We start from the raw sequence: 27,878 nt of genomic DNA on the forward strand, positions 1-27,878 counted from the left end.
GACGACCAAAGAGGAGATTTATGGTGGTGAGAGAAGACTAGCAGACAGCTGGACATACAAATGACAGGGAGAGACGGAAGAGGACGGTTCGCTGTGGCGACCTCTGCAGAGGGATAAGCCGAAACAGAAAGGCTAAGATATCATTTCAAAAATGTCAGTTGGAAAAGTACCAAAGGAAGAACGTTTTCGCTAGTTCATTTCCGTTGCAAAGATGTCTGAGAAGTTGTTAGCAGGCGGCACGGTGGTCACACTGGTTAGCACATTTGCCTCACAGTTCTGAGGACCGGGGTTCAAATCCCAACCCCGCCTGTGCGGAGTTTGCATGTTCTCCCCGTGCCCGCGTGGGTTTTCTCCGGGCGCTCCGCTTTCCTCCCGCATCCCAAGAACATGCGTGGTAGGTTAACTGAAGACTCTAAATTGCCCGGAGGTGTGAACGTGAGTGCGAATGCTTGCTTGTTTGTATGTGGCCTGCGATTGTCTGGCGACCGGTTCGGGGGGGTACCCCGCCTCTCGCCCGAAGATAACTGCGATAGGCTCCAGCGCGCCCGCCCGCGACCCGCGTGAGGAGAGGCGGAACGGTCGATGAATGGAATGAAAAAGCTGTCAGCATTAACGATAGTGGAAAAACAAGACCGACGACTCTTTGCTTGCTCAAACAAGGTACTGAGTGAAGTCATACCCGGACTGAAACATCTCCTTCAAGTTTCTCCGTTTCACCCAGCAGGGCAGAAATGAGGGAGGATTTCCCACAGCCGACATGGCCCACCACTGCCAGCAGGGAGCCCTGGGGCACCAACACGTTAATGCTAAAAGAACACAATTAATAGTCGGACACTCGAGCCTCGGTAATAAAACCACAAAAAGAAGCCACGGTCCATGCGGCTCGACAAGACCTACTTGTGCAGAACAGGGGTGTCTTCTTGAGCCCAGGTGAATTTCCCATTGACAACTGTGACTGAAAAATCTATGAATCCAAAAATATACACACACACACACACACACACACACACACATTTTGAGAGGTGGCAAGTTGGCGAATGACTCAGCACTTCTTAAACATCAATAACCTCTTCACAGCCCAAATCATCGGGTGAAAGGTACAAACGGGACCTAGTGACTAAGGAGGAGACGCTGCATTCTTCTTACACAATGGATTCATGAGCCGCAATCAACAACGCATGCATTCATTGTCAGGCACGAGTCATCTTTTCAAGCGAAATGTGCGGGTATGACATGATGACGTGTACATTGCGCCGTGTTGGTTCTTGCCTGACGGTGAGTTCCTTCTGTCCACTGAATTTGGATCCAGCTCATCGTGACTCAAGAAACTTTGTATTCGCTTCAATGAGACGCTCGTCTGTAATGCAGAACAAACACTGGTGTTTGAAACTGGTCATCACGTTTTAGGTGTGCGTTGACGTAATTATTTCCAAAACTACCCGTTTTTACAAACATTTGGAAACACTTTGTCCTTGGCAGACGAAGGCTCTATTTACACAGGAAGAGAGACACGGGGGATAAGAGACTCTAAGCGCCTACCTGCACGAGGCTGCTTATGACTTGGGGAAGCATGTTCAGAGGGAAACGGAGAATGTTAAACAGTGAGAGTGACACAAAGGCCGTCTCCGCGTCCAGGATGTTGTTCTCATCCACCATCACATACACAGCAAATGTTGTCAGCGCGACCTGCGGACACATCAACAAACGGGCTGGCGAGACTGTAAACACGGAGTTCAAATAGCCTGATCTTCAGCAGACGGTGATAGAAAGTATTCATATAGGATATACAGACAGGTTCAAACCATTTTAGCAAATTAACCTAACATGCATGTTTCCGGAATACCATGCAAACTTCACACAGGAAGGCCTGAGCCAAAATGTGAACTTTTGCGGTGGCCCGGGTAAATATTATCTTCTCGAAAACTTGGTGAGGTGGCTGTTTCGACTGCATCCTTATTTGTTTAGACCAATCAACTGAACATGGCTTTTGATGCTCCGCTGTCAGACATTACTAACCACACTCATACAAAAATAGTTCAAACTGATCATTTCTGGAATAAAGTGATACAGAAAAAACGGACGGATGGATGATTATTTGTGGTCGAACGACTTTCAAACACAGTATTGAACCGATTCGACTTTAACGCTTCCTTCGGGAGTTTACCTCGTGAATGCTTAAGTGAGGTTACGACCGAGCCATTGACTGTACCTGAAGACGGCGGCCGATTATTCTCATAACGTACCGTGTCGTATGATCGAACGCCAAACTTCGAGCCATGAGTGCCGGCTCTCGTTTTTAAACTATTGTGACATTTCCGGCGTCAAACTATCGGGTCATGTTGCGATGAGTGCTTTGTGTTCATAAAGATTTGGTATATGTTCAAGTTTGGCGGATGTGATTTTACATTAAACCGGCCAAAGAAGATAATACGAGTCGACAAAGTAATCGTACAGTAAGTACAGATTAATCACAAAGCCTCCGTGAAAGAACAGCTTCCAGGCATCTTAAATACCATAAATGGGGCACTGGTCCAGGCCATGGTTGACAACGCTCCCAAGTAGGCCGCCTTCTTAAGCACGTTGAGCTCCTTCTGCCGGATGGCCAGCACCTTTTCCTTGAACGAGTTCTCCCAAGCGTACAGCTTCAGTACTTTGATGCCGTTAAGGATCTCATTCATGAGTTTAATGCGACTGTCCTTGTGCTGCATCTGCTCCACCTGGGGGACAAAAATGGATGCGAAATAAGCGTGAGAAAATGCTGGGAGAAACAACTGCGAGCAAATTGATCGTCGTCTTCATTTGCATTGAGGATGTTTAATGAGATAAAGGCGGTTAGAATTCATTCATTCATTCATTCATTCATTCATTTTCCTCACACTAGGCGTGCTGGAGCCTATCCCGGCTATCTTCGGGAGAGAGGCGGGTTACACCCTGAATCGGTCGCCAGCCAATCGCAGGGCACGTGCAAACAAACGACCATTCGCACCTACGGGCAATTTAGTGTCTTCAGTGAAGCTATCATGCATGTTTTGGGGATGTGGGCGGAAACCGGAGTAACCCGGAGAAAACCCACGCAGGCACGGGGAGAACATGCAAACTCCACACAGGCGGGGCCGGGATTTGAACCAGGGTCCTCAGAACTGTGGGGCAGATGTGCTGCCCAGTCGTCCACCGTGCCGCAGTAGTTGTAATTCACAAAATGCTATCCTTATCTTATTAAAATGACCTTGAGGTCACTTTGACAGCGTCTTAAGAAAAGTACAAAGGCAGAATTCCATTGCAACAAGGTCTGAATGAAGTGTCCGTCAATACCTGGTAGGCGCGGCTTTTCATGGCAATAACGGCATTAAATGGGATGAGCAGGATCATGACAGCAACTCCGGCCAGGACCGAGGGGCCCAGATTCTGTAACAGAATACACACACATAATTGCACATGCGCGCCAGGTCTAAGCACTGATGCAAAGTAAGCCATGCACAGTATACGCAAAGTTATCCGTTTCTCGAATTATGCTATTTAGAGTTTCATGTTTGAGTCAAATAAACATTTTTGTTGTATCCGATAAAACTGCTGACAGCATACTTGCCAAATTTCATGCGGAACAGCAAGGCGAGCACCGCGACGTCTACTCATTGCGTCACGGACCTTGCTCTTCGCAGAAGCCGCCCAAGTATGTAGCCACGTAGGACCCGAGACAAGGTCAAATGAACGTAGCGCAAGTCGGCGAGATTCATATTTATGCCCTTGACTTACATTACATTAGCCCCGCGTAGAGCAAGGTCGCCATGAATGATGACAACCGGCAAATTTGCGGCTCGTTTATTACAATGACGACCATAACGCGACTTGTACGTTTTGCGCAGGAACGGTGTGACGAGCGGCCAGTGTGCTACCATCTGATCCGTAGGTGGCTCCATTTTCAGTCATGTCGGTGAGAAACGTGCGTGCCACAGGCGGTCGGAGAGGACTCAAGCGTAAAATGGGTCATTTACCCAAACAGACGAGGGTTTTGGCAAAGTCAAATGAAGGAAGTATTGGTTTGTTTGTTGGTTTCCTTTGGAAGCGTCTCATTTTAGTTTGAACACTTCCAAAACGTCTTCATTATGTCGCATGCTAAAATGCTCGCTGCTGAAGTGAAGTTGCACTTTAATTAGTGCCTTATGTTTTGGGTACTTACAAGAATTGCACATTTTAAACTCAAATTGAATTTATATTTGTGTTTGAAATTGCCCCACACTTTGCTGCTGTGCACAATGTGACTTTAACAAATAAAAACGATCGATTATGTAAAAAAGGAACCAATTGGTCGTTCATTATGACGTGAAATGGCGTGGTTTCTCTTTTGTATTCATGATTACTCTTGAACCAAGCAAAAACGGTGTGTATCCTAATTTTCAATGATTTGATAGAATTTTCAGTAGGATACTCGAAAACAAAAATATTTGCTAGATCAGCCCTAGCGTTTTATTTCTCTTTCTTTCTTTATTTTTTTTACAGAAAATGAAAAACGCTCTGCACCAGTCTTTCACATTGTTGTTCGGTGACTTTATGCCACTACTGGTGCTAGGATTCATGAAGCTGAGCATGAGCATACATCTTCCTCTGGATCACACCCCAGATATTTTCAGTGGGGTTCAGGTCCGCGTGTCTGAAAACGTCACCGTGGAGCGGTTCTAGTCCAGGTCCCGGCCTTCCTTCGGTTTCTTCCCAGATTCTAAAAACCTGTTTCTTGAAGCCAGAAATTGTCCTTAGGTGTACTGCAAAAGTGTGTGTGAATGATTGTTTGTCTGTACTGTATGTGCCCTGTGACTGGCTAGCAACCAGTTTAGGGTGTACACTGGCTCACGCCGGGATAGGCTGCAGCTCATTCGCAACCCTAAGCGCTGCAGAAAATGGATGGATGGATGGAAAGACTGTAGAGCTGTATCTAAAGTGGTTGCACGGACGGCTACGTATTCATTCGATTATTAGCTAGAGTGGCCGAAAAAAGTTTTTTCTTTTCGTTTAATGTTCGTGCTTATCGGCAAGCTATTTTCAGGTTTCCAGAGGACAATGTAAGATGGCGGGACGGGCCTCAGGTGCGAGGAACTGTTCCATTGTAATGCAAACGGCGGGAAAAAAAATAAAATAAATAGAATCATGTTCCCCTTTTATTTTGTTTCGAAAGGTGTTAATCCTTGCCTGTATATTTCTCCAAAGAGCTTGTGTCCCTACCCGCAAGGAGGGCAGAAAGCTATCAATGGCGAGTTCAATGACCCATGCCTGTACTCAAAGTGGTAACATTGAGAAGATGACTGAACAAACCAAGTGTTTTTGCACTTTTGCTCCGCAATATCTTAAATGTACCTGCCAGAGGAAATACAGCGTAAGCATAATCTGAAGAGGAGCAGACCACAGCATGTTGAGGAAGGTGGTGCAGGTCCACGAACCTCTGGGCATCCACAGACATCAGGTTGACCACCTCCCCCAGCGTGGATGAGCGTTTGGCGGCGTTAGTTATTACCAACGACTGCAGACGAGAAACAAAGACAACAAACACATTGTCACAAAATTACACCGCATATACAGTATACAGCAAGACTTTGGAAATAAGAACGATGAAGAGCTGTGCTTTCGTATGTACCTTCCTGTAGATGGCACCGATGAGAGCGGTGCGCACATGCATGCCGGTGACGAAGCAATACTGAAAGTGCTGGTGGAGGATGAGCGTTTGCAAAAAAGCTGTGAAGAACATGAGGAAGGCCAGCGAGTAACCCCACCAGTCGGGGGCATCTTTTTGCTTTGTGAACGAGATCAACATTCTGGAAGAAAGGCAAATATGGACACTCAACAAAAACACACAGTCTTTCCTTAACAGTGGACAGGCAGCTATCAAACGGGGTTTCTTTCTCCACTTGAAGTGGTGTGGGCTTAAACCTCGATTAAAACTCAGACATGCGAACACCAGAGGCATGAAAAAGGTGACCCCCCCCAAAAAAAAAAAAAAAAACATTGTAGGGGGTCTGGGGGGGGGATCCCGCAGGGAATTAGTACTTTTTGGATTTTAACATAAATTAAGCAATCTGGGAGACTCTGAAGAGTACAATAAGGCAAAATAAGCACGTTGTCTTCATGCAGAAAAACATTTATTTACACCGCTCGAGTACATGTTGATGTCCAAATTTAAGACTAAAATGAAAATCGCCTCATTTCTTTGCGTTTTAGTTTTGGCCTCCAAGTTGAGCCAGGCCCATCTCCGCCTGCACCTGCGCCTGATGCCAGCGTCAAGCGGTGCCACATGAATAGCATCCTCCTCTTTGAGCGCTCGCATTCTGACTAAAAATCGCTGTTTCACTTCACTTTTCACTATTAACCCTAAATGCATCCTCCAGGAAAATATGAAGTACCGTATTTTTCTGCTTTTATTGGCCATTTCTGAATTTGAAGTTAGTTCCTTCTGTGTTGCGACATGATCCCTAACATCACCCCGTCGCTTAATACGGTTCACATCCGTAAATTAAGCAGATCATTGTTGGCATGTTTCCTAATACAAGATGTACTGGCGGATCAGCTCTTCCTTTTGAGTCTGGGGCTATTCACGGGGGGCCGTGAAGACCAACAATTCGAGCCATATTTCCATGGCCTGAGCACAAAAACAGTGAATCGGTGAGTTTTTCAGCAAATAATGGAATCTACTGTCCAAAGGAAAAAACAAATAACTGAATTTTCAAATGCTAAACCTCAATGACGCGAGGGTTGACTGTACCGTACCTAAAAATAGGGAAAGGTAAGTATTCACCGGAGAAGCTGAGGGTTCACAAATGTGATGACATCCTGCAGAAGCTTGTAAGCTGAACCAATCAGGAAGTAGGGTCCAAAGGCTTTGATGAGCGCACGTAAAAACGATGGCTGGCGAGGTACAGCTTTCTGACCGGACAGCAGCACTTCATCTTCTTCTGGGCTAGTTCCACTTTCACCTCCTACGTGGTTGGTGGTGGATGGTGGAGGCTTGGAGTAAAAAACTTGACTGGATGGATTCTGTTCACTAGAAAGAGGACATCATTCATTGGACATCGCTGCAGGGGAAAGTCGAAGGGTTTTAGTTCCCTAATTGTATGAGAGTATTTGAAAATGAGCAAACACTGATAACTGCAAATGATTTACTGCATATTAGAATTCTACCTTAAATAGATAGTAATAATTCAAATAGTAATAACACAATTCGGTGGGATGACTGGTTCGCATATCCGCCTCACAGTTCTGAGGACCGGGGTTCAAATCCCGGCCCCCGGCTGCGTGGAGTTTACATGTTCTCCCTGTGCCTGCGTGGCTTTTTTCCGGGTACTCCGGTTTCCTGCCACATCCCAAAAACATGCGTGGTCGGTTGATTGAAGACTCTAAATTGCCCGTAGGTGCGAATGCGCGTGTGACTGGTTGCTTGTTTCTACGTGCCCTTGCGATTGGCTGGCGACCGCTTCAGGGTGCACCCCGCCTCTCGCCCGAAGTTAGCCGGGATGGGCTCCAGCACGCAAACAGGTTACAACCGTGCTGCAACGCGTCCGAGTTGCAGAACACGAAAAACGTGTCAGACCTTGACCGGAAAAAGGGAAGGCATGTAGACCACGTGCTGGACCGTAGAGCCCCTTTGAGCCCCTGGGACCCGGCAGCCCTTGCCGCCCACAGCCTGTCACAGATACCATGATAGGCCATCACATAATTCAGCCAGACTGGAATAGGGAGAAAACAAATGGCGAAAATCCCACGGCGCACTGTTTCGGGATAACGGCGCTGCCATGTAAACCCGAGGAATACTGGAGTCCCTATCCCTGAAAGAGCTCCATGACATCATCTGCGGGACAAGTATGATAACATCCGGCCACCCACCCGACAGGTTTGTTGACCGGAACTCGAGTGGGCTTCAATGTATCCGTTTACAATTTGCAGTGAAACTCACAGCGGAAGAAAGCAAGCAATCGGATGGAGCCCAGAGTTCACCACACTTGTTGGGTCTTGTGTTTGCCGATACTTACACTTGCCATACTTGCTGCTGTTACATAAGATGCACGGGGCTCATAACGCATACTCTTAAGTACTTTTCAATCACTTTCAAGATTCTCTGTCATGTTACAGATTTGAAAATACCCATTTCAGAAATACAGTACTGTACATGCATTTTATTCAAATTGAATTTACAGTGTTCCTCTTTGTAATGTGAATGTCATTTAATTTGTATGCTGGTCTTGATTAAAAAAAATGTGAAGACTAAAAAATCTTTGTCTGTAATCCCAAGGGAAAAAGCAGTTTTTTGATCTTTATTTAAAAGGAGACATCAAATGCCTTTTTTCCACAATATAAAACATGCCCGTGTCATACCTTTATCTAATTCCCCAAGGATCGAGAATTATTGAAATATTTTGACAGCCTTTTTTGTGGTGCATGGACACGCCAAACACAGACCCATTTTCTGAAATACAGTAGCTACGGCTTCATTCGGTTCCTTTTTTTCCCCCCCACACTTAGGGGCTGATTTACTAAGATCAAAAAGCGCTAAACTGAACGTTCCCCCAACACAATGCCGCGGCCATCGTCGTTATACACCCGCCTTTCAGGCGCGGTATCGAAAGCTTCAAAATCAGCCATCGCAATTTGTCACAGGTTTAATATGTCACATTGTGCGAGCTAAATTGCAGTAAGTATTTTGCGCATTCGTCCGGGGACACACTCATAGCATAGCGACAATACAGATGTAACTTTCAGGTGTTCCAATGGAATTTTCCATCCATCCATTTTGTGAGCCGCTTCTCCTCACGAGGGTCGCGGGAGTGCTGGAGCCTATCCCAGCTATGACGGGGCGGGAGGCGGGGCCCACCCTCGACTGGTTGCCGGCCCATCGCAGCCAAGGGAATTCATGACCAGCTAAATGATTTACGATTACCCTGTTATGTCAGTTCGGACGTTTCCTGTCATAACCACCTTTTCGTCAGTCATCTGCTGTCTTTGCATATGATGTTAAAAAAAATACAAAAATACAAAAATCAAATCAAATCACATGCGCAATATTTGGCGAATTAGGAAAGTACCGCTTAGCTGTGGCTTGCTCCTTCTCCCACTCTTTGAGGAGTTTTGGCACCGTTGCCTTGGCGCTATCACGCTGGTTCAGAGACCAGAGGTCCTTGGCCTCGAGGGGCATTTTGTATCCTTTAATGGCCATACTGTGAACAAAAAATATATAGAATCCTATATTAGCAAATTTAACAATAATAATCTTGTTCTTTAACCCCCCCCCCCCCCCCATCTTATTTTGTTTGGACTGACTTCCCCTAAAGCTTAATTGAGTTTCCTGGAACTCACTAATCACCATTTCTGTACTCCAGGCTCAGATTTCATTGGAAATTGGATTGATAGAATGTCCAGAACAAATGGAGACTGACTTATGGAAAACAGAAAGCTGGCGCTGTGCTTAAAAAAATAATCATCATCATCATCATCATCATAAAAAAACGGATTCCAACTAATGTCATGACCTTCTGATTAATTATGAAAAAATGAAAGAAAAGAAAGTGAGGATACATTACCAAATAAATTACAATGAACAATTATTGTCATTAGTTAACCAATGTAATATGGCTAAAATGTACTGCTTCTTTTCATGCTTCTCAAATAAATAAAATCCCACCAACATGCATATTTGTGGACATTTCGTACTAAGCAATGGGTACCAACCTTGTGAACCACCAAAACGTCATCTTTGATAGAAAACCAGCTGTGGATTCAGGGCAGACGTTCTGCGCAGAGCAACAATTTAAATGAAAACAAGAGTGGAATAACCACAAGTGGCTATTTTTACAAGGCGCATATAAATCTCGGTCTGAAGTCGAAGACTCCTATGCTTTGAATATTTAAATCAATGCTGACTAAGCTGAAATGACCATAAAAAGGCAAGACTACATATCAACTTGACTATGCGTCCGTAGAAGCTTCAGGTCTCCACCAGGCATGATTTGAAATGATCTTCACATTTTCTGGGATTTTTGTCCAGTGTCTAAGAACATTTTTGTTGAGGACACTCACTGAAGCTGCAGTTGCAACTCGTCAGATTGTATCCTGGCTCTAACCCACCCAAAGCAGGAACAGTGTGTAAGTATTAGCATTGCTTGGCCAATAGTCTGTTGATTCATACGATGCCATAAGCATGGCAAACTTATCTTTGGACGGTTTCCCAAATTCCTCTGAGCGGCACCTCTCAACCTCCCTCAAGTCGGACAGGGCGTGTTGGCGCACAGCCACGTTCAGATCTTTCCAGAGGTGTTCAATCAGATAAAAGTCGGCGCTCCGGCGCGGACACTCGCCGACGTTCACGGAGTAGTCCTGAAGCCGCTCTTTGGACATTTTGCCTGTATGCTTATGGTCCGATCAGTCAGTAACAACCGAGTTCTGTACGCGAGACCCAATTTACCAGGCAAAGACAATCTTCAAAGCATTCTGGGCCTTCAAAATACGATGCGTGCTCTAACATGCAGAGCAGAGATAACTTCTGGGCAGACTGCAAGGGATGACTCACGGGGTCGGCGACAACATTGGAAAAGAGCGGAGGTTTCTCATTGAAGCAGCAAAGGATCAGCTCCAAGACCACCAAGCCGAAGTAGAAGTAGAACGTGGTGAAGCGCAGCTTGTCAGTAACTTCAACCTGAGATGTGGAGCAAAAAAACAGAAGCACAAAGACCAATACGTAGGGATGGTTATAATCAGAGCAGGAAAGGCCTTCATAAAAACGACTTGAGTTCAGGTCACTAAAGCAATGAGGATCTTGGTCGTGAACATTCTGTCAAGCGCTGCTCATGAACCAAGAAAACAACAGAGTGGAACTTTGAACGATGAGTTCAATGAACAAGTGAATGAAGTTCGTGAACGACTTCCAATTTTGCGTGAAGGTGAACTGAACTTCTTCCATTTCTGCCTGACGATCGCAATTGAGAACGCGCTCATTTTGCCGTCAAGGAACGGTTTTTCACTTTGATTGAAGAGTGGCGGGTTTGGCTAGCGACTTCCGGGACAAAGCGGTTTGAACTCGCTATTTACAAGCCTACATATGTCGGCGGACGAACGCGGAATTTGGCAACCGTTTCGGTACGGCCACGGTCGGCATTCTCGGCAGGCACGTCGCAGCTGCGTGAGAACGCGAGGTGCGTTCGGGGACACTGCATAAATAAGAGTGAATGTGTTCTTCGGCGGTTACTCATTGTAAACGCTGATGAGAAAAAAATACTAGTTGTCAGAATGCTTTACTTAAAAATACGCTCACCGTCATGAGATGGAATTCGTTTTGTAATCTAGCAATCGACGAAAGAACATATTTAGCTAATATAGTCAGACAGACGATGGCACAGTGGACGACTGGTTAGCACATCTGCCTCACAGTTCCGAGGACCGGGGTTCAAATCCGGCCTCGCCCGTGCGGAGTTTGCATGTTCTCCCCGCGCCTGCGTGGCTTTTCTCCGGGCACTCCGGTTTCCTCCCGCATCCCCAAAACACGCGTGGTAGGTCGGCTGAAGACTCTAAATTGCCCGTAGGTGCGAATGGTTGTTTGTTTCTATGTGCCCTGCGATTGCCTGGCGACCGGTTCAGGGCGTACCCCGCCTCTCGCCCAAAGATAGCTGGGATTTAGGCTCCGGCACACCCGCGACCCTGGTCAGGATAGGCGGCCAAGAAAATGGATGGATGGTCAGCCAGAGCTGCAAGGAATGCAAAGTTATCAATGTCCTTTCACAATCGTTCCTGTCATACTGTTTTCCGTGTTTTTGGTTGCACATTAAGGACAAAAGTCCTGTTTTTGTTTTTATTCCTCATTTAAAAAAAGACCATTCAAATAACACATTTTTGAGATTGTAGGATGAAAGCTGCAGCGGGCTACTAGCGTGGACTGAACGGGTCAAATTAAATGCCAGTATTTTAAGGGGAACATATTGAGAAGAAAGAAAATAAAGGAACGATATGAACTAGTTCATTTTTGGAACGATGAACTGAACTTTGAACTAGTTTGCGTAGAAAATGTACTTTCCCAACTCTGCCCCCTGTATACGGGTACATGTTCAAATGATTATCATAGAATAGGAAAGCACAATTTGTTAAATGTTAGCTTATTTATTCAGATATTTACTCCTAGGCGAGTTATTATTCTTATTTTTTTAATCAATACACTATCTTTGCTGTCGTGTGACAGGGCAGGTGTAGTATAATATACTCTTGCAACTCACTTAAATATTTACAGTATTACTGTATGCTTTGCAGTAGTTGCTGTATACAATGCAAAGGACCATTCAGACCCATGGTCAATTTCGAGTCTTCTATTAATCTAACAGCTGCTGTATGTTTTTCAAGTATAGGAGGAAACATGGGAAGACCAGGAAAAGTACACACAGAAATGTTCAAACGGAGATTTGAACCTGGCTCTTCGGACTGTGAGGTAAGCGCGGTAACCATTACACCATACGAGACGACTGTGCTTCCGACAGGATTACACATTATGTGAACATGTAAACAAGTACACACGTGAACGCTCGCCTGCCTGAGGAATTATTTGCAGAAAATCACAGCTCTGCGGGTGTGCTGTACTTGCACGAGAGCTGCGAGAAGTACCCGAGAAACGACAGGCCAAGTATTCCCTCTTCACTCTTTGCTCAGCTGTGGCCTGGGCTGACCCTTGCAAAACATCCACTAAGGCGGAAAAAAAAGTTCAGTTTTCGTTATTCTACCGATACTATGTCAGAAAGTGGATAATCCACTTTAACTCTCCAACCTGCAACGATATATTACACATAGGTTCAGTGGGCCTTGAAAAAACGCCTTGCTTACATGGCCTGCGTGAAAGATGTTATTGTCGTATGTATCGATATTACGAAGCAGTTTTAAGGGGTACACTGAAAATAAATACAATGGCATTAGGGGGGGGGGGGGGGGTAGGTTTGCAAGAAAACAGACATACTTTTTTTTTTTAAGTTGTCATTTTTCGATGACGAGAGTCATAAAGATGAAAGCAGAATGAATGACTCGGCAGTCACCCTTTTCAAGCGGAATACTAGCTGGTACCATCAAGATCTTGTGCCCAGATGTACAACCAACATCAGCCTACTGAACAGCATGTGACATGTTTGTAGTTAATAAGAATTATGTTTCTTATTCGCTTTAATAGCTGCCCTTGGTGGACTTGTGTTTTCAACAATTATTTAACGATATTAACTGACGATTATGTGACAGAAAGATAGCGGCTGTATGCGGTTGCATTTTGGTTCCTGTGGGGAATTTTGACAGGCAGTGACTTTATTCTGCAAAGATTATAACTTCTCTCGTCTCCTCATAGTTTTTATTAATTTTTTTTTTACTCAGATACTTCTTAAAATAAAGTAATAGTCTCAGTTCAAGACTTCTTAATGTCTGTGCGCCTGCCACATTAAACAGTTTTATTAGTACCTCCTCAAGGCATGACATTGTTGATGAGTATGTTGTGATCCAGAAGTGTAGTGTAACAATAGCAAATGACAGTGAGAAGAACATTTGGAATTTGGGGACAAACTTGTAGTTGGGTGGTGAAGGGCTGAGATGAGAGCAATGACCGACGAGGGAAAAATTCCTTGAGGTCGAAGACATGTTCTCACCTCGCTGGATGCCTGCAGGATCTTGGAGCGGAAAGGCACGACGGCGCACAGCACAGACAAGAACCAGAAGATGAAGAGAACCCCTGAGGACTGGACCCCACGTAGCCTCTCACACTGGATGAAAAATGTGGCCAGCAGCTGAGGAGAATATACGGTTATGTAGGAGCAAAAAGGAATTGGAGGCGGGGGAGGGGAAGAGACTGCCCGGGATTAGCCGAGACAGAACATTTGAGGTCATGTGAGGTAAACCAGGGCCTGAATGCTGACTGCTCCCGTCGCATTAAACACACTTGTGCTGCGTGTGCGCCAAACTATGACGAGGTCGTCTCGTGATTGGGTTTTTCTTTAGACCGTGTGTCTTTATTCAAAATCTCTGATTAAAATTGCATTGGTTAAACACACTGGCACACTTCTGAAAGGAAATAATGAAAGCTTACAGTAAACAAAATAACGCAGTAATGGTTGGGCTTGAAGAATCTCAGTTATGCAGGTCATGGTTTTCCATGCAGGGCTGAATTAAGGTCACTGGGACTCAGCACGCAAAATGAGAATGTTTTACATGAAAGGAAGGCTTGTCTGTAATTGATTGCTGATTGGACCGCGAAGACATTTTTTTTTTTTTTTTTTTTATAAAAACAATACGTTTCTTCAACAAAATGTTTTAAACAAATCATTTGTTCTGCACAGGGTGGCTTATTTTTCTACCAAAGGCCAATAGTTTTTCAAAAACAAAATGAGTGCACAGAAGGAATATTTTTATGACATTTTGTAAAGGAGTATTTGAACATTATTTTTCGCGATTGCTTTGTGCACTTTATTTAAGATGGGACAAATGTGTTTCGTTTGTTATTGTTGTATTACTTCTGGGAAAAAAAAAGTTAGAATGATAAAGTATGTTCTATTTACAGACTTTACCAGCTTAATTCTCTCCTGGGTTTCAAAGATTTAATAATGAAAAATGAAACATCACAAAAACACTTCAACGTCATGAACATTAATTGATATTTATCAATTTATGCATCTTTTAATTTTTGCAACGTATCGGTATGGGCGATACTGGACCTGCGTTACTCGGTATCGGATCGATACCGAAATGTGCAGTATCGCACACCACCATTGACCACCGTCACGTGCGGTAATAAGTTGCAACGCTAACACACTCCTGTCAAGGCTGCGGTCACGCAGGTCAGTCAGCCAATCAGTGCATTTCTTTAGACGTACACACATGGTCACATGGCTTACGGATCCAATCGGGTGCATTTACACTCAAATGAGGAAGTGAAGCGCTGTCGCACCCTGGCTAAGCGGCTTGGCTTCGTAAGGACGGCACAAATCTACATTTTTAGCGCAATGGCTCATTATTTTATGCCGAGACAATATTGAGGCACTTTTCATCTTGCCATATTGTGACATCCGTACATACAACAATATTTTTTTTCATACGCTTGCCCGTGAATATTTTTGAGTTGCCCCAGGCAACGGGGAATCGGTAAACTTCGAGCCGTGCTTAAGTGTTGAGTAACATTAGACAAAGCATTTAGACCTTCGTCTATAAAGTCATTTTGGCTCCAATTGTACATCACCTTTATGACATTCATTAGTATTGTGACTGCATTTAACTTAACCCAACATGCTTTATGCACATGTAACTTTGTACGATACGCCCTCACACCGTCTCATCTGATATGCTCTCTTCATCTGTCTTTTCTTTGAAAAGCCTGACTTTTGTAGTTGGGTTTGATTCCATAGCAACTGAGTCCACATAGCAGTGGTCCTTTAGAACTGTGTCGAATAAAAAAAATATAGTCACGAAATGGGTTTTGTGAGCACTCTTGGTCTGTAAATCTTATATTTCAATCACACACACACACACACACACACACGTGTGTTTCCATGAGTGGACTGCGGTCCTTTCTTACCATCGTCATGCCAAGCATGAGCGGGGTGATAAAGAAAATGGGCGGTTGACTGATTTCCTGCTGCGTTTCATGGAACGTGTAGAAGAGATCTGTCCAGCAAACAAACCATAACAGCAAGCCAAATACCTGAGAAGGGTAGCCAGTGGAAGAGGGGAAAGGGGACAGAATAACAGAAATGAATTACAACATAGATGGATGTGGAAGACTTTTGAACATTATGGAGTGTATGGATTTATACTGCATTGTGGATTGCCATTATAGTGGCGGTCTAAAGTGGAAAGCCTTGATACATCCATCCATCCATTTTTCGTACCGCTTATCCTCACTGGGGTCGCGGGCGAGCATTTATACAGTAGTTCTAAATGACTAGTGCCAGGATGAATAAACAACAGAAAACAACAAAGCATACGTGTTGTTTTGTTGCTAGTGCTGCATTAGTGCTTTGATTATTTCAGAAGGCTTTACATCGCATCGACGCACAAGAGTACTGTAAAAATGATGGTTGACAGGGTCCCTTGCAGCCGACCCGTGAAGGACAGTCGATGGCTGCGTGAGGAGCACGAAGAGATGCCCCGTTGGTAGGACCAACGAGTCGGATATGATGAAATCAATTGTCGGAGCCCTTCCTTCCCGTGGGCCAGTCGGGCTCTCTCACCGTTTTGAATCGGTTCATGATTGACATCATGATGTATCCTCTGTTGTTCTTCTTTAGGTAGAAGAGGTAGATAGGGGAGACAGTCCATAGGTAAATGCACGGCAGCCACGACAGGACAGTGAGTTGGAAACACAAAGGCAGGTCGGGCTGATCTGTGTGGAGCGTCTGATTGGCTACCTGCGGAAACATGCAAAAACAGGGACAAGGCGTGAGCTTGCGGACCAGCATCTCTTATCTAACAAATATTAACAGCATCATTAATACCATCTCACAGTCCAGCACAGATACACCGACATCAGCCATTGGTATGGTGATTACCAGTTTGAACTGAATAATAAGAATTTAGAACGCATTCTAAATTAGGATGAAAATGATATTCTTCTCTGATTCTCCTGAATAGTCGATGCAAATTAGTCAGCATCATTTTCAAGTCATCAACCGTTAAGACGACAATTTGAACGCTTTTGACCAAACCTCCCCATGATAACAGTATTTTTATTTTATTTTTTTTAAATGCACGGTTCGAAATTATCACCCAGAACATTCACACTGTCACTGAACCCACGCTGCCCGCACGCACCAAAGTCAGGCCAATGCACAACTCCACCATTAGTGACCGCATAGGAAACCAAATTATGAAAACTAGTTACATCTGTCCAGGAAAGGAAATAGCTATCATTTGACTTGTTTGACTATTTTTTTTTCAATCTTTTAAAAAGAGTAAATTCAGGGAGAACAACGATATTTAGATTTTAGCATTACAATTTCAGTTCTTCTACACGCAGGGGTATTAAACATGACAGAAACGGGTGAGAAGCACTACCCGTAATTGACGAGGAACAACGGTTAACATAAACAAAGAACGCTATGAAGCGGGAGGTGTGACTTGTCATTGTAGTTAAGACTTGAGTGTAGTCGCTCATCTGTAAGAGCTCGGTCGCTGGATCGATCATCGGAGGGTCGTGGTTCAAGTCCGAGACAAAACGTTAGTCGTCGGAGGCATGCTCGTCTTCTTACTGCTGAGGCGCACTTGAACAAGGTCTGAGAATGGCTGAGGTTCCACTGGAATGTTTGGCTTTTATTGACTCGAAAAAAAGGATTCTTTTTGAAGGCGAGCTTCAAGCGCTGTGTACATTTGTTATGCCACCTTGTGTGAATCCCTTATTTTCTATGTGGATGAAGCACAAGAACAATTGGAGCCAAGTAACATGCAGAGGTAAAACTACACGCCACATGAATCATATAGCGATGCGTGCCGGTCGGTTATCATGGTGCCTGACAAACGCACGGGCCCACCCACGGATCGAAGCAAGATAAACACAGCTGGCGCTCTCCGGTCACTCTCCCTGTATCACCGCTCCCATCAACTGAGGCACGTATGGGGCGATAGGTCATCACTTTAGCTGCCGGGTATTGAGACCATTGCTTCTGTTCATCTTTTTTTCCTCAAACAACACAAGAGAGATTAAAAAAAGACCGTACGGATAAACCGAAACAGTGTAGACCCACCCCTTTTATTCATTCCTTCATCTATCTTCCGTTCTGCTTATCCTCACGAGGGTCGCGGGCGGGCTGGAGCCTATCCCGGCTATCTTCGGGGGAGAGGCGGGTTACACCCTGAACCGGTCGCCAGCCAATCGCAGGGCACATAGAAACAAACTCGCATTCAGACCTACGGGCAATTTAGAGTCTTCAATGAACCTATCGTGCATGTTTTGGGGATGTGGGAGGAAACCGGAGCACCTGGAGAAAAGCCACGCAGGCACGGGCAGAACATGCGAACCCCACACAGGCGGGGCCGGGATTTGAACCCCGGTCCTCAGAACTGTGAGGCAGACGTGCTAACCAGTCATCTGCCGTACCGCCCCCTTTCATATTTCCAAAAATAAAAACATCAGTCGATTAGGTTTAAAAAAAAATAATAACAATAAAATAAAAACAGTTATTTCCTCTATTTTTGTATGGACATTTTAATTTACTGTATTATATTTCCAGATTCATCAATTCTTACGTAGTTCTTTGCTAAATTTCTTAACTTCGATTTCACACCGCTGACAAACAGGAAAGGACTTTTTTCTCTGTTCGTACCTTTGGTTTTTCAAATATGGATGACCCTCTCAGGTTAGATATGAATTCTTTTATTTGAAACAATCACTGGATAGTTTGCGTTAGCTGTCCATTTGTAGTTCAGTGCATGATTTGTAATGTTTTATCATCTAAATTTCAGTATTTGTAACTGGATAAAGTGTGGATGAGTTGGTTCTCTGTGGACTTGATTGCTCACATTTTGTATAACGTTTGTTTGTCTACGTAGTACAGGTATAAGTAGCACAGGTTGTAGAGAACTACTATATTGTCTCGAACTGTGCTTGAAATTGAAAAAGGATATCATCAGACCCGAATGCCTTTGGCTATTTCAGTCAAATGTATTTCGACATGTATTGTTAAGACAACTTCCCCGTGGGCCACAGCTCAACATAAACGGGTATGAAACCTCCATCCGCTAGCAGGTTTGGATGGATTAGCAAGGAGTATGATGAAAGCATGCTATATGCTGCGGTATGAAAACTCGATTGCATTTGAGCCTTTCCAGAAAATATCCCTCCGCTTCCCTAAAGAGTCATGTCACTGTGGGAGTCATCATTACCACGGGACGCTTTAACAGTCGATGAAAGCGCGATAATAATGCTGCTGTCAAACACACACAAAACAAAACACTCCCAACTGTAATTGAAATGTCAACAGCAGATCATTTCAGAAATACACTATTAAAAAAAAGTATTTGCTCACCTGCCTTGACTCCCATATGATTTTAAGTGACATCCCATTCTAAATCCGTATGGTTTAATATGATGCTTCAACGTCTTGTGGGAGGCTTTCAACAAGGTTTAGGAGTGAGTTTATGGGAATTGTTGCCCACTCTTTCTAGGAGCATATTTGTGAGGTCACACAGTGATGTTGGACGAGAAGGCCTGCCTCACTGTCCACTCGAAATCAACCCAAAGTTGAGGGCAGGACTGTGCAGGCTAGTCAAGCTCAATCATACCAAATTCTCTCATCCATGTCTTTATGGACCTTTATGGATCTTTATGGGCCTTGCTTTGTGCATTGGTGCACACAGACATGTTTGAACAGGGAGGAGTAATCTCCAAACAGTTTGACTGTTCAAAATCTCTTGGTACGCTGAAGCATTCAGAGTTCCTATCACTGGTTTCAAGGGCTAATATTTTGGACATTTCCAACTTTGTGGTCACTGTTTGGAAATGGCCCCTTCCTATTCCAACGTGACTTTAGGGGTGAGTTCATGGGAATTGTCGCCCATTCTTCCAGGGGCATATTTGTGAGGTCACACACCGATGTTGGACGAGAAGGCGTGGCTCACTGTCCACTTGAAATCGACCCAAAGGTGTTCTATAACGTTGAAGGCAGAACTCTGGGCAGGCCAGATAAGTTCATCCATACCAAATTCTCTTCAAGTCTTTATGGACCTTATTTGTCCACTGGTGCACAGACATGTTGGAACAGGAAGGGGTAATCCAAAATCTCTTGGTATGCTGAAGCATTCAGTTTTTTTTTTTTTTTACACTGCAGCTCATTGGTTCATACTTGGGCCATTTCCAACTTTGTGGGGACAGTTTGGAGATGGCCCCTTCCCATTTCGACACGACATGGATGAGAGAGTTTGATGCGGATGAACTTGACTGGCCTACGCAGTCCTGACCTCAACCCTATAGAACACTTTCGGATGAAGGATACGAGACATTTATAATCACAGATATTTGCTCACTGTAATCCCCGTCTTCGCTACATATATTGCAACAGACTCCCCATCTGTTCTCGGTTAAACTGAAAAGTTGCTGAGGGAATGCAGTGAATGAAAGGCAAACCCCTGTAAAGACTGCAGGGGGACAGGAATTGCTTCGCTGGACGTTTTCTCTTCCACTACAACATGGAACATGCAACTGTGTTAATTATGGACTTATCATAAGGCCAGTGTAAAAGAAACATAAGATTTCTCAACTGCTCAAAATGTTCGTTTACTTAAGGGGAATGTAAAAGTAGTAGTAAAAGTCTTATTCTACCTCGAATCGCATATTGCCCTTACACTTTTTACAGGTTAACTCATCTTTTTTAAGACACCCTCCATAAATCCACTTTGGTATGAAACTCCCAGAAGCCTGCCAAAGGGAAGCGTGCTTGTGTTTCCTGAGAGTGCTGTGCAAACATTGTCATTGTAAAAAAAAAAGAAAGAAGAAGAAGAAGAAGAAAACTGGACAAACTGAAAGTTTCTCAGGGTCTGCTTTAACTAAAATACATGTCTTTTAAGCACCTAAGCTAATGAACAGGATGCAACCCGAGTCAAAAACAACCCAAAGTTGGAGAGAACAAACAAAACACAAGCACACAATTTACCAAATCAATTTATAAAGACATCTAAGACGTTAAGCCTGGCTTACCAATTTAAGGCACGCATACTGTGCACTGGGCCCTTTGTTCATTACCCGCTACCATGACGCATATCCAAATTGTGCCACTTGAGAGCAAAAAAAAAAAAAAAAAAAAAAAAAAGTCTGATTTGTGTCACTGACCCATCCAGTGTAAATCCAGCCTTCGCCCTCTACATCCACCCTTTAGAAACTTTACTCAGTAGTTAAATGCCAGATAAACCATTGACTATACTATAGCAAATGCATCACAGATGTTTCTAGGATAAGTGTCCTATACTGCCCTGCAGTTCCATTATTGGAGCCGGGAGGGCGCTTTGCACTATTGTAGCCTCTTCCTAGCGGTGCCACGGCCCACCTTACTCAAGTGAGCCACTTAACTCCTCGTTCCCTTGCGTCTACTCGTTCTCAGTGCTCCCCCGTGTTCCTGACCCGCGTCATTGCTGCCACCGAGCCAGCCGCCTCTTCTGTCCACTGCCTGCCACCTGTCCGGGCCGCCGCCTGCCAACGGATGCAGGACCACCTCCATAACCGTTCCTCAGTAAACTGTTCATCGTTTTACACCTGCCTCCGCCTGCTCTTGGGTCCAGCTACTCCCCACACGTGACAAACGGTTTATTATAACATTTATTTATTTTTTAATCACAAAGCCTCAACTAAGCAAATTAAGTAGTAAGGGTTTAACATTTGTGCCCATTTATTGTAAATGCACCATGGAAATATTTAAAATTATGGACTCATTTATTGGATTCTTTTTTCTTGTGCTTGCATGCAAACCTTTTTTTTTTTTTTTTAAGAATGCAGTTTTGACAAATGGACACGATACGGCTATTTTTATCCTGAGGCAGTGACTCTGGGACAACACTGGGACAAGCATTTTTTGGGGAAGACTTATGTACCTACCAAGGTTTCCCTACGCCGATATTACCAATTTAAAAGTGGAAGGATTTTAAGGTTTGCATAGTATATCACTGTATGACATGATTTCGTGAACAAACAAAAAAAAAAAAATATATATATATATATATATATATATATATATATATGACTTTTTTTTTTTTTAAATGCACGAGACGGGAGACGATTTCCCACCAAACATCCTTTCCGATCTATTCTCGGTTCTTCATTTAGCTTCCCTTTCAGTTTCAATTCCACATCAAAAATGCAACTCTATGCAAGAAAAAGAGAACTCTAGCATGTTCAGCTGTGTCCCTCTACCATGTGACACTTCTCCCTCTCAAACACAGTTACCCATAAAGCGTTTGGGTAGGGCACATACATCATCTTTTACAAACACCAAAACAAAGACCGAGTTGTGCCAAAACCTGATCAGCACAAGTTGGTTTGTCTGGGATCACCTTGATTCCATTTATGGTTGACAAAAATAGTAGTGACAAATAAATTTAAGTTAGATCTGATGTCCTCAAAAGCAAGCCAGTCCTGGATGTAATACACAGCCAAAGAAAAATCAGGTGCACAGTCTTAACCCTTTTTAAAACTACAAAGTGCCTGTAAGCTCTTCAGTTTGTCTTCAAGAGGGGCTCGCTCATTGGATTGTGAGTCACTGGATTTCCAACTTTTCAAGTCACAAATGTCACGTTTACAATATATTGTACCATGTGACCAAAATGACGTCTTGATTGATTTAGGGCGTTTTTTGAAGAGCACATAAAAACTGTAATTGACCAATTACAAGTTAAGTACATCATGTGAAATGATAATGTCACATTTTACAGGCATAACACACACACAGGCAAGTTTGACATGAAATGCGAAAAAATCATAAATGGATCAGCAACCCTATGTACTTTTTGGACATTAGAAATTGTATACAGTATTGATCAAATTTGGAATACATTTGGAAAAACAATTCCACTGAGTTGAGGTATTTTGCACTTCATAATGCGCCACACATTTTCAAGGGGCGACAGTTCTGGACTGCTGGCGGGCCAGTCTGGTACTCGCAACTCTTCTACTACGAAACCACGCTGTTGTGACGTGCAGAATGTGGCTTGGCGTTTTCTTGCTGAAATAAGCAGGAACCCTGAAAAAGACATTGCTTGGATGGCAGCATATGTTGCTCCAAAACCTGTATGTACCTTTCAGCATTAATGGTGGCTTCACAGATGTGAAAGTTACCCAGGCCATGGGCACTAACACCCATACCATAATAGATGCTGGCTTTTGAAGTTTGCACTGCTAACAATCCGGATGGTCCTTTGGCTCTCTGGCCCCGAGGACACGACGTCCATGATTTCCAAAAACAATTTGAAATGCCGACTCGTCAGACCACAGCACACTTTTCCACTTTGCGTCAGTCCATCTAGATGACCTCGGGCCCGGAGAAGCTGGCAGCATTTCTGGGTGTTGTTGATTTATGGCTTTCACTTTTCATGGTAAGAGTTTTAATTTGAATTTGTAGCGATAGAAGCAAACTGTGTTCAATGACAATGGTTTTCTGGAGTGTTCCTGAGTCCACGTGGCAAGACCATTTCCACAATGACGCCGATCTTTAATGCAGCGACGCCTGCGGGATAGAAGGTCACGAGCGTTCAATGTTGGCTTGTGGTCTTTGCCGCTTCCGTGCAGAGGTTTCTCCAGATTCTCAGAATCTTTGACGATATTATTGACCGTCGATGACGAAATTCCTAGGTTCCTTGCAATTGTACGTTGAGAAATGTTCTTAGACCGTTGGACTGTTTGCTCACGCGGTTGTTGACAAAGGAGTGAACCTCGCCCCATCCTTGCTTGTGAACAACTGAGCCTCCTATTATAACAAATCATGACACTCACCTGTTTCCAATTCACCTGTTCACCTGAGGAATGTTCCAAACGGGTGTTTTTTGAGCAGTACTCAACCGTCACGGTCTTCTGTTGCCCCTGTCCCTAGCTTTTTTGGAATGCGTTGCAAGCATCAAATTGAAAATGAGAGAATATCATAAAAAACATTTGTCAGTTTGAACATGAAATATTTTCTCCTTGTAGCGTAGTTCAATTGAATATAGATTGAAAAGGATTTGGACATCATTGTATTCTGTTTTTATGTATGTTTTACACAATGTCCCAGGGTCATTGTCCTTCTGAAAGATGAACCGTCGCCACAATCTGAGGTCAAGAGCGCTCTGAGCGGTACCTGGGTTTCTCAAAACAGGCCGTCTGGTATTCACACCAAAGAGTTCAATCTTTGTCTCGTTAGACCACAGAATATTGTCTCTCGTGGTCTAACTAGAGGCCAGCTGTCCTGGGTCCTTTTCCTAAGGACTAGCTTCCGTTTGCGCACTCTACAAATAAAATACAGGCGTGACGGTTGGATGACTGCGGAGATGGTTGTCCTTCTGGAAGGTTCTCCCCTTTGCACAGAGGAATGCTGGAACTCTGACAGAGCAATGGGTTCTTGGTCACCTCTAAGGCCCTCCTCGTCCTATTGTTCAGATCAGACAGGCAGCCACAGCAAAAGAGTCCTGGTGGGCTTATTAGGACTTTAAAGAAGCAAACGTTTCGTCTGTATACGTCTCCAGATCTGTGTCTCGAGACAACACCAGTGAGCTGTTTAAAATACAGCAGCAACATAATGTTAATGCTGCTAACATTATGCTTTCTGTTTGTCACACAAACACACTGAACTAGGTGACAGCTACGCTTACTATTTTACTGTACGTGCAACAAAGCCTACAAGAGGGTGGAACAAACAAACAAACAAACAAATAAATAAAGTGGTGTGATGGTTATGTGAATTACAAACTTGTTAAGGTTGTATTTAAAGTGATTTCAGGCCATCCATCCATTTTGTGAGCCGCTTCTCCTCACGAGGGTCGCGGGCGTGCCGGAGCCTATCCCGGCTGGCATCGGGCAGGAGGCGGGGGCACGCCCTGAACCGGTCGTCAGCCAATCGCAGGGCACAAACAAACAAACAACCATTCGCGCTCACATTCACACCTACGGGCAATTTAGAGTTTTCAATGAACGTGCATGTTTTTTGGGGGGATGCGGGAGGAAACCGGAGTGCCCGGAGAAAAGCCACGCAGGCGCGGGGAGAACATGCAAAGTCCACACGGGACTGCGAGGCAGACGCTCTAACCGGTCGGCCACCGTGCCTGATTTTAATTCTTTTTTTGTTTTTTTTTTCGGCTAAAAAAAAAAAAAAAAAGAAAACGTTATAAGCAAAAAGTAAGAGTGAATAAAAATAATGACAAATGAAATCACTAGAAGCAAGATACAGAATACCCGGGTGCCTTGTGATACACGTTTAATTTGTTCCGTGAAGACGCTTGTAACTCAAAACACGTGTATCTCAACTCCTCTTTCCCTCTTGAAATCGACCGAAATGGCATTCATCGTTCTAGCTTCCCAAAAAAAAAAAACAAAAAAAAAAAAACCGCAAAAACCTTTGTAATGTGCTTTAAATCAGCAAATGTCTACTTTATAAGATTGTACTCATAAAAACAGAGTAATGAGTGACAGCAGCATTGCAGCGTGTAAAGAGACGGATGTTTCTTGAGACGCCTGTCCTCACAATCGGAAAAACAAAGCTCATTTGGAGCGGAATGAAGTTTGCATCTTCATGATGCATTCATAGTTACCGAGAGTAGCAAAAGTGTTCGCTGCCAAATTTGCCCGTTCAATCAATCAGGATCGTAACCCTAAAACTACATGCTGAACCTATTGCGACATAAGAAAGCAGTACACCTGTCAATTCTGCCTATTGAGAACAACGTGGCAAACGCAACCATAGGTTGACAATATTAATAAAAGAAGATGAATGTAATTCATAGAGAAACATAAAACCGTTGTTTAATAATACAACGGTTCCCCTTTTGTTTTGTTTTTAATGCACGTGCATGACAATTAATGCTCAAACGCTGCCTTACAGTTAATCGAGGTTTTTACGATGATTTCATGAAACGTCTATCGTTTGAGAATTTGATGATAAATACAAACAAATGGCGTTTCCACGGGATTGTTCCATCGACAGGCGGCGGTGGTAACGAGCGCGCGTTGACATCGCACACCAGTGACGTGACCTTCGGTCAATTCGACTCGGCAAGACGCGTCCGGCCCGGCCCGGACGCAGGGCGAACATAGGAACCGTGCGCGACTCCGGACAATTGAGAGTCTTCGGCGACGCGAGCGAGCGAGCGACACCCGACACGGGGAGGCCGCATTTGAACCCGTGACCTCTGAACCGCGCTCGCCGGTTCCTCTCCATTTGATCAAGCCACGCTATTATCTGCCTTCCTCTCGTTCGGCGGAGTACGTCGCGGCTCCGACGCCGTCCGAGTCCATAAAGAGAGACAAGAGCGTTGTCATTTCTGGGTTCCCACTTTGTGTTCGGTGAGACTTTGCTCAAGTCCAATCGGCTCAATGGAGGTTCTAATGAATGACATTGTTGGAGTCGTTCGCGCGTTCGTCGACATTTAATGAAGCGCTCCATTCGGTTGGACTGCGGAATCGACCATTTTGAAGCGTAAGGGAAATAACAACGGCACGATGTCATTTTCTGTGGCAAAGTTCGCGCCTGATCTGAACGCCGGGCTGCCGGAAAACGAGAGAAACCCGAAGTGCGAGGAACGCCGTGAAATGTAGAAGACTCACCCAGAAGGGGAGCTCCGGTCCGCACAGCCGCTCCATCTGCGTCCGCCGCCGGAGACCGCCGGAGAACTCTTTGCCCCTCCTCTCCGCGACCGGGCAGCCGTGCTTCCTTCGGCGGTCACGTGCCCGACAGGCAGCTAAGTCGTCGACACGCGGGGGGGGGGGCGGGGCGAAGAAATGGCTCCTCGTCTCATTTCAGATGCCAGAAAAAGGCGTCAACTCATTGCGGTCAGGTCTCGGTCTCGGTCTCGGTCTCCTCCCCCTCCCGCTCCCCGCTCTTAAAAAAAGAAAACGTCAACGTCATGCGCACGGCGGCACTCCAAACCAGTCTCGTCGAAAGAGCAAATTTGCCGTGTTGGGTTTCATGGGGTTTGCGGCGCGGACTTTCACTGGCGTACGCTACTCGATTGTCCTGCTAGCACGCGTATTTGTATTTGTCAGCCCGACTTGTGGTCGGAGTTGGGAAGGGTCTCGTTGCGTGTGGCACTTGGACTTCCTGTGCATTTAGGGCGCTCGGCTTTAGCGCCATAAAACCTTTTTCGCAGAACAACAGAACAACGAAACGACGCGAAATGTTGCTGTTGCGTTGTCGCGTCACTAACATTTCCAATGGATCAACTTTGGCATGTTGTGAAGTGAAGTTTACAATGTTCAATGTCCATTTCTACCAAATACTATTGCAGCCGGGGTCCGCAAAACTATCAAACTATTCAAGCCATTTTCAAATGACCTAATTATAGGCATGACTGAAATCGCAAACCTGATTTTTTTATTTTTTTTTTACAACGTTACGGTGTAAAGATTGTTGTCGTTTACGACGACTACTTGCAGTATATGTTGTCATTTTGGCATCCAAAGTTTCTCGCTCAGATTTTGGCCCATCTCGCTCGTCTGTCAAATTTCCAAAATAGCCGATATGAACTGATTTTGGTTCGGCAGAGAAAATGAACACGAAATTGGTTTTCTACTTTTTCAGTTTCGAGCGCAGCTTCTCCTCCGGATCTCGAGCGCCAAAATGACGGGCACGTTTGGCTCCCCGCCAAACCTTTTGGATTGTTTTATATTTATGACCTGGACTTTCTTTACATTGCCGTGGAATTCCGTCCTCAACAAGGAGCCGCCGTCGTGCCCAAAGTCATTTACAAGTCACACCTGCAAAGCTGTTTGAATGGCAAATTTGTTGGTTACAAATTCATGTGGCCAAGTCAATGATCTCCTTCAAATAAAAACTTCATGGTAGGAAAAAACCGCGTCTGCTTGAGTTTATTGTTCAGTTTCACACGGACAAATGTGTTAGTATGATTTTATTAAAAAAAAAAAAAAAAAGTGGGGGGGGGGGGGGGGGTTAGACTGCAGACTGTTCACTGAAATAACTCATGAGAGCCTAGTTAGCTCCTTAGCTACAATGCTAATAGTACGGTGTGAAAAATAATATCAAGTCTTAGCTTGAAAGGTGAATGAAGAGTTTATCCTTTGACACTCCACGACTCGACGTATTGCGATATTGGGAGCAAAAATGTTGGCCCGCTTGAACTCGAGCTCATTCATCGTGCACGCAACAACAGCGCGTCTACGTTTTGTCCCAGAAAAAGTCCAATGACTCCGAACCGACGAGGTTTCGGCACACGGACGTGACGCG

At 44.4% G+C, this 27,878-nt stretch overlaps 1 protein-coding gene across 1 annotated transcript in view; it reads right to left on the reverse strand.

The window, feature by feature from the left end:
• abcc3 (ATP-binding cassette, sub-family C (CFTR/MRP), member 3) overlaps positions 1 to 26,621 on the reverse strand; it is a 57,475-nt gene extending 30,854 nt beyond the window's left edge. Inside the window, 17 exon segments of the mRNA XM_061706178.1 lie at positions 680 to 806; positions 898 to 964; positions 1,270 to 1,357; positions 1,540 to 1,686; positions 2,514 to 2,717; positions 3,313 to 3,405; positions 5,347 to 5,415; positions 5,417 to 5,509; positions 5,624 to 5,801; positions 6,779 to 7,024; positions 9,060 to 9,191; positions 9,703 to 9,764; positions 10,541 to 10,666; positions 13,632 to 13,769; positions 15,551 to 15,676; positions 16,206 to 16,382; positions 26,243 to 26,621. Coding sequence (XP_061562162.1) covers positions 680 to 806; positions 898 to 964; positions 1,270 to 1,357; positions 1,540 to 1,686; positions 2,514 to 2,717; positions 3,313 to 3,405; positions 5,347 to 5,415; positions 5,417 to 5,509; positions 5,624 to 5,801; positions 6,779 to 7,024; positions 9,060 to 9,191; positions 9,703 to 9,764; positions 10,541 to 10,666; positions 13,632 to 13,769; positions 15,551 to 15,676; positions 16,206 to 16,382; positions 26,243 to 26,278 — 2,109 coding nt within the window. The 5' untranslated portion in view covers positions 26,279 to 26,621.
• Positions 26,622 to 27,878: the final 1,257 nt, after the last annotated feature.

This window comes from Phycodurus eques, chromosome 19, assembly GCF_024500275.1.
Source record: "Phycodurus eques isolate BA_2022a chromosome 19, UOR_Pequ_1.1, whole genome shotgun sequence".
Taxonomy (NCBI): domain Eukaryota; kingdom Metazoa; phylum Chordata; class Actinopteri; order Syngnathiformes; family Syngnathidae; genus Phycodurus; species Phycodurus eques.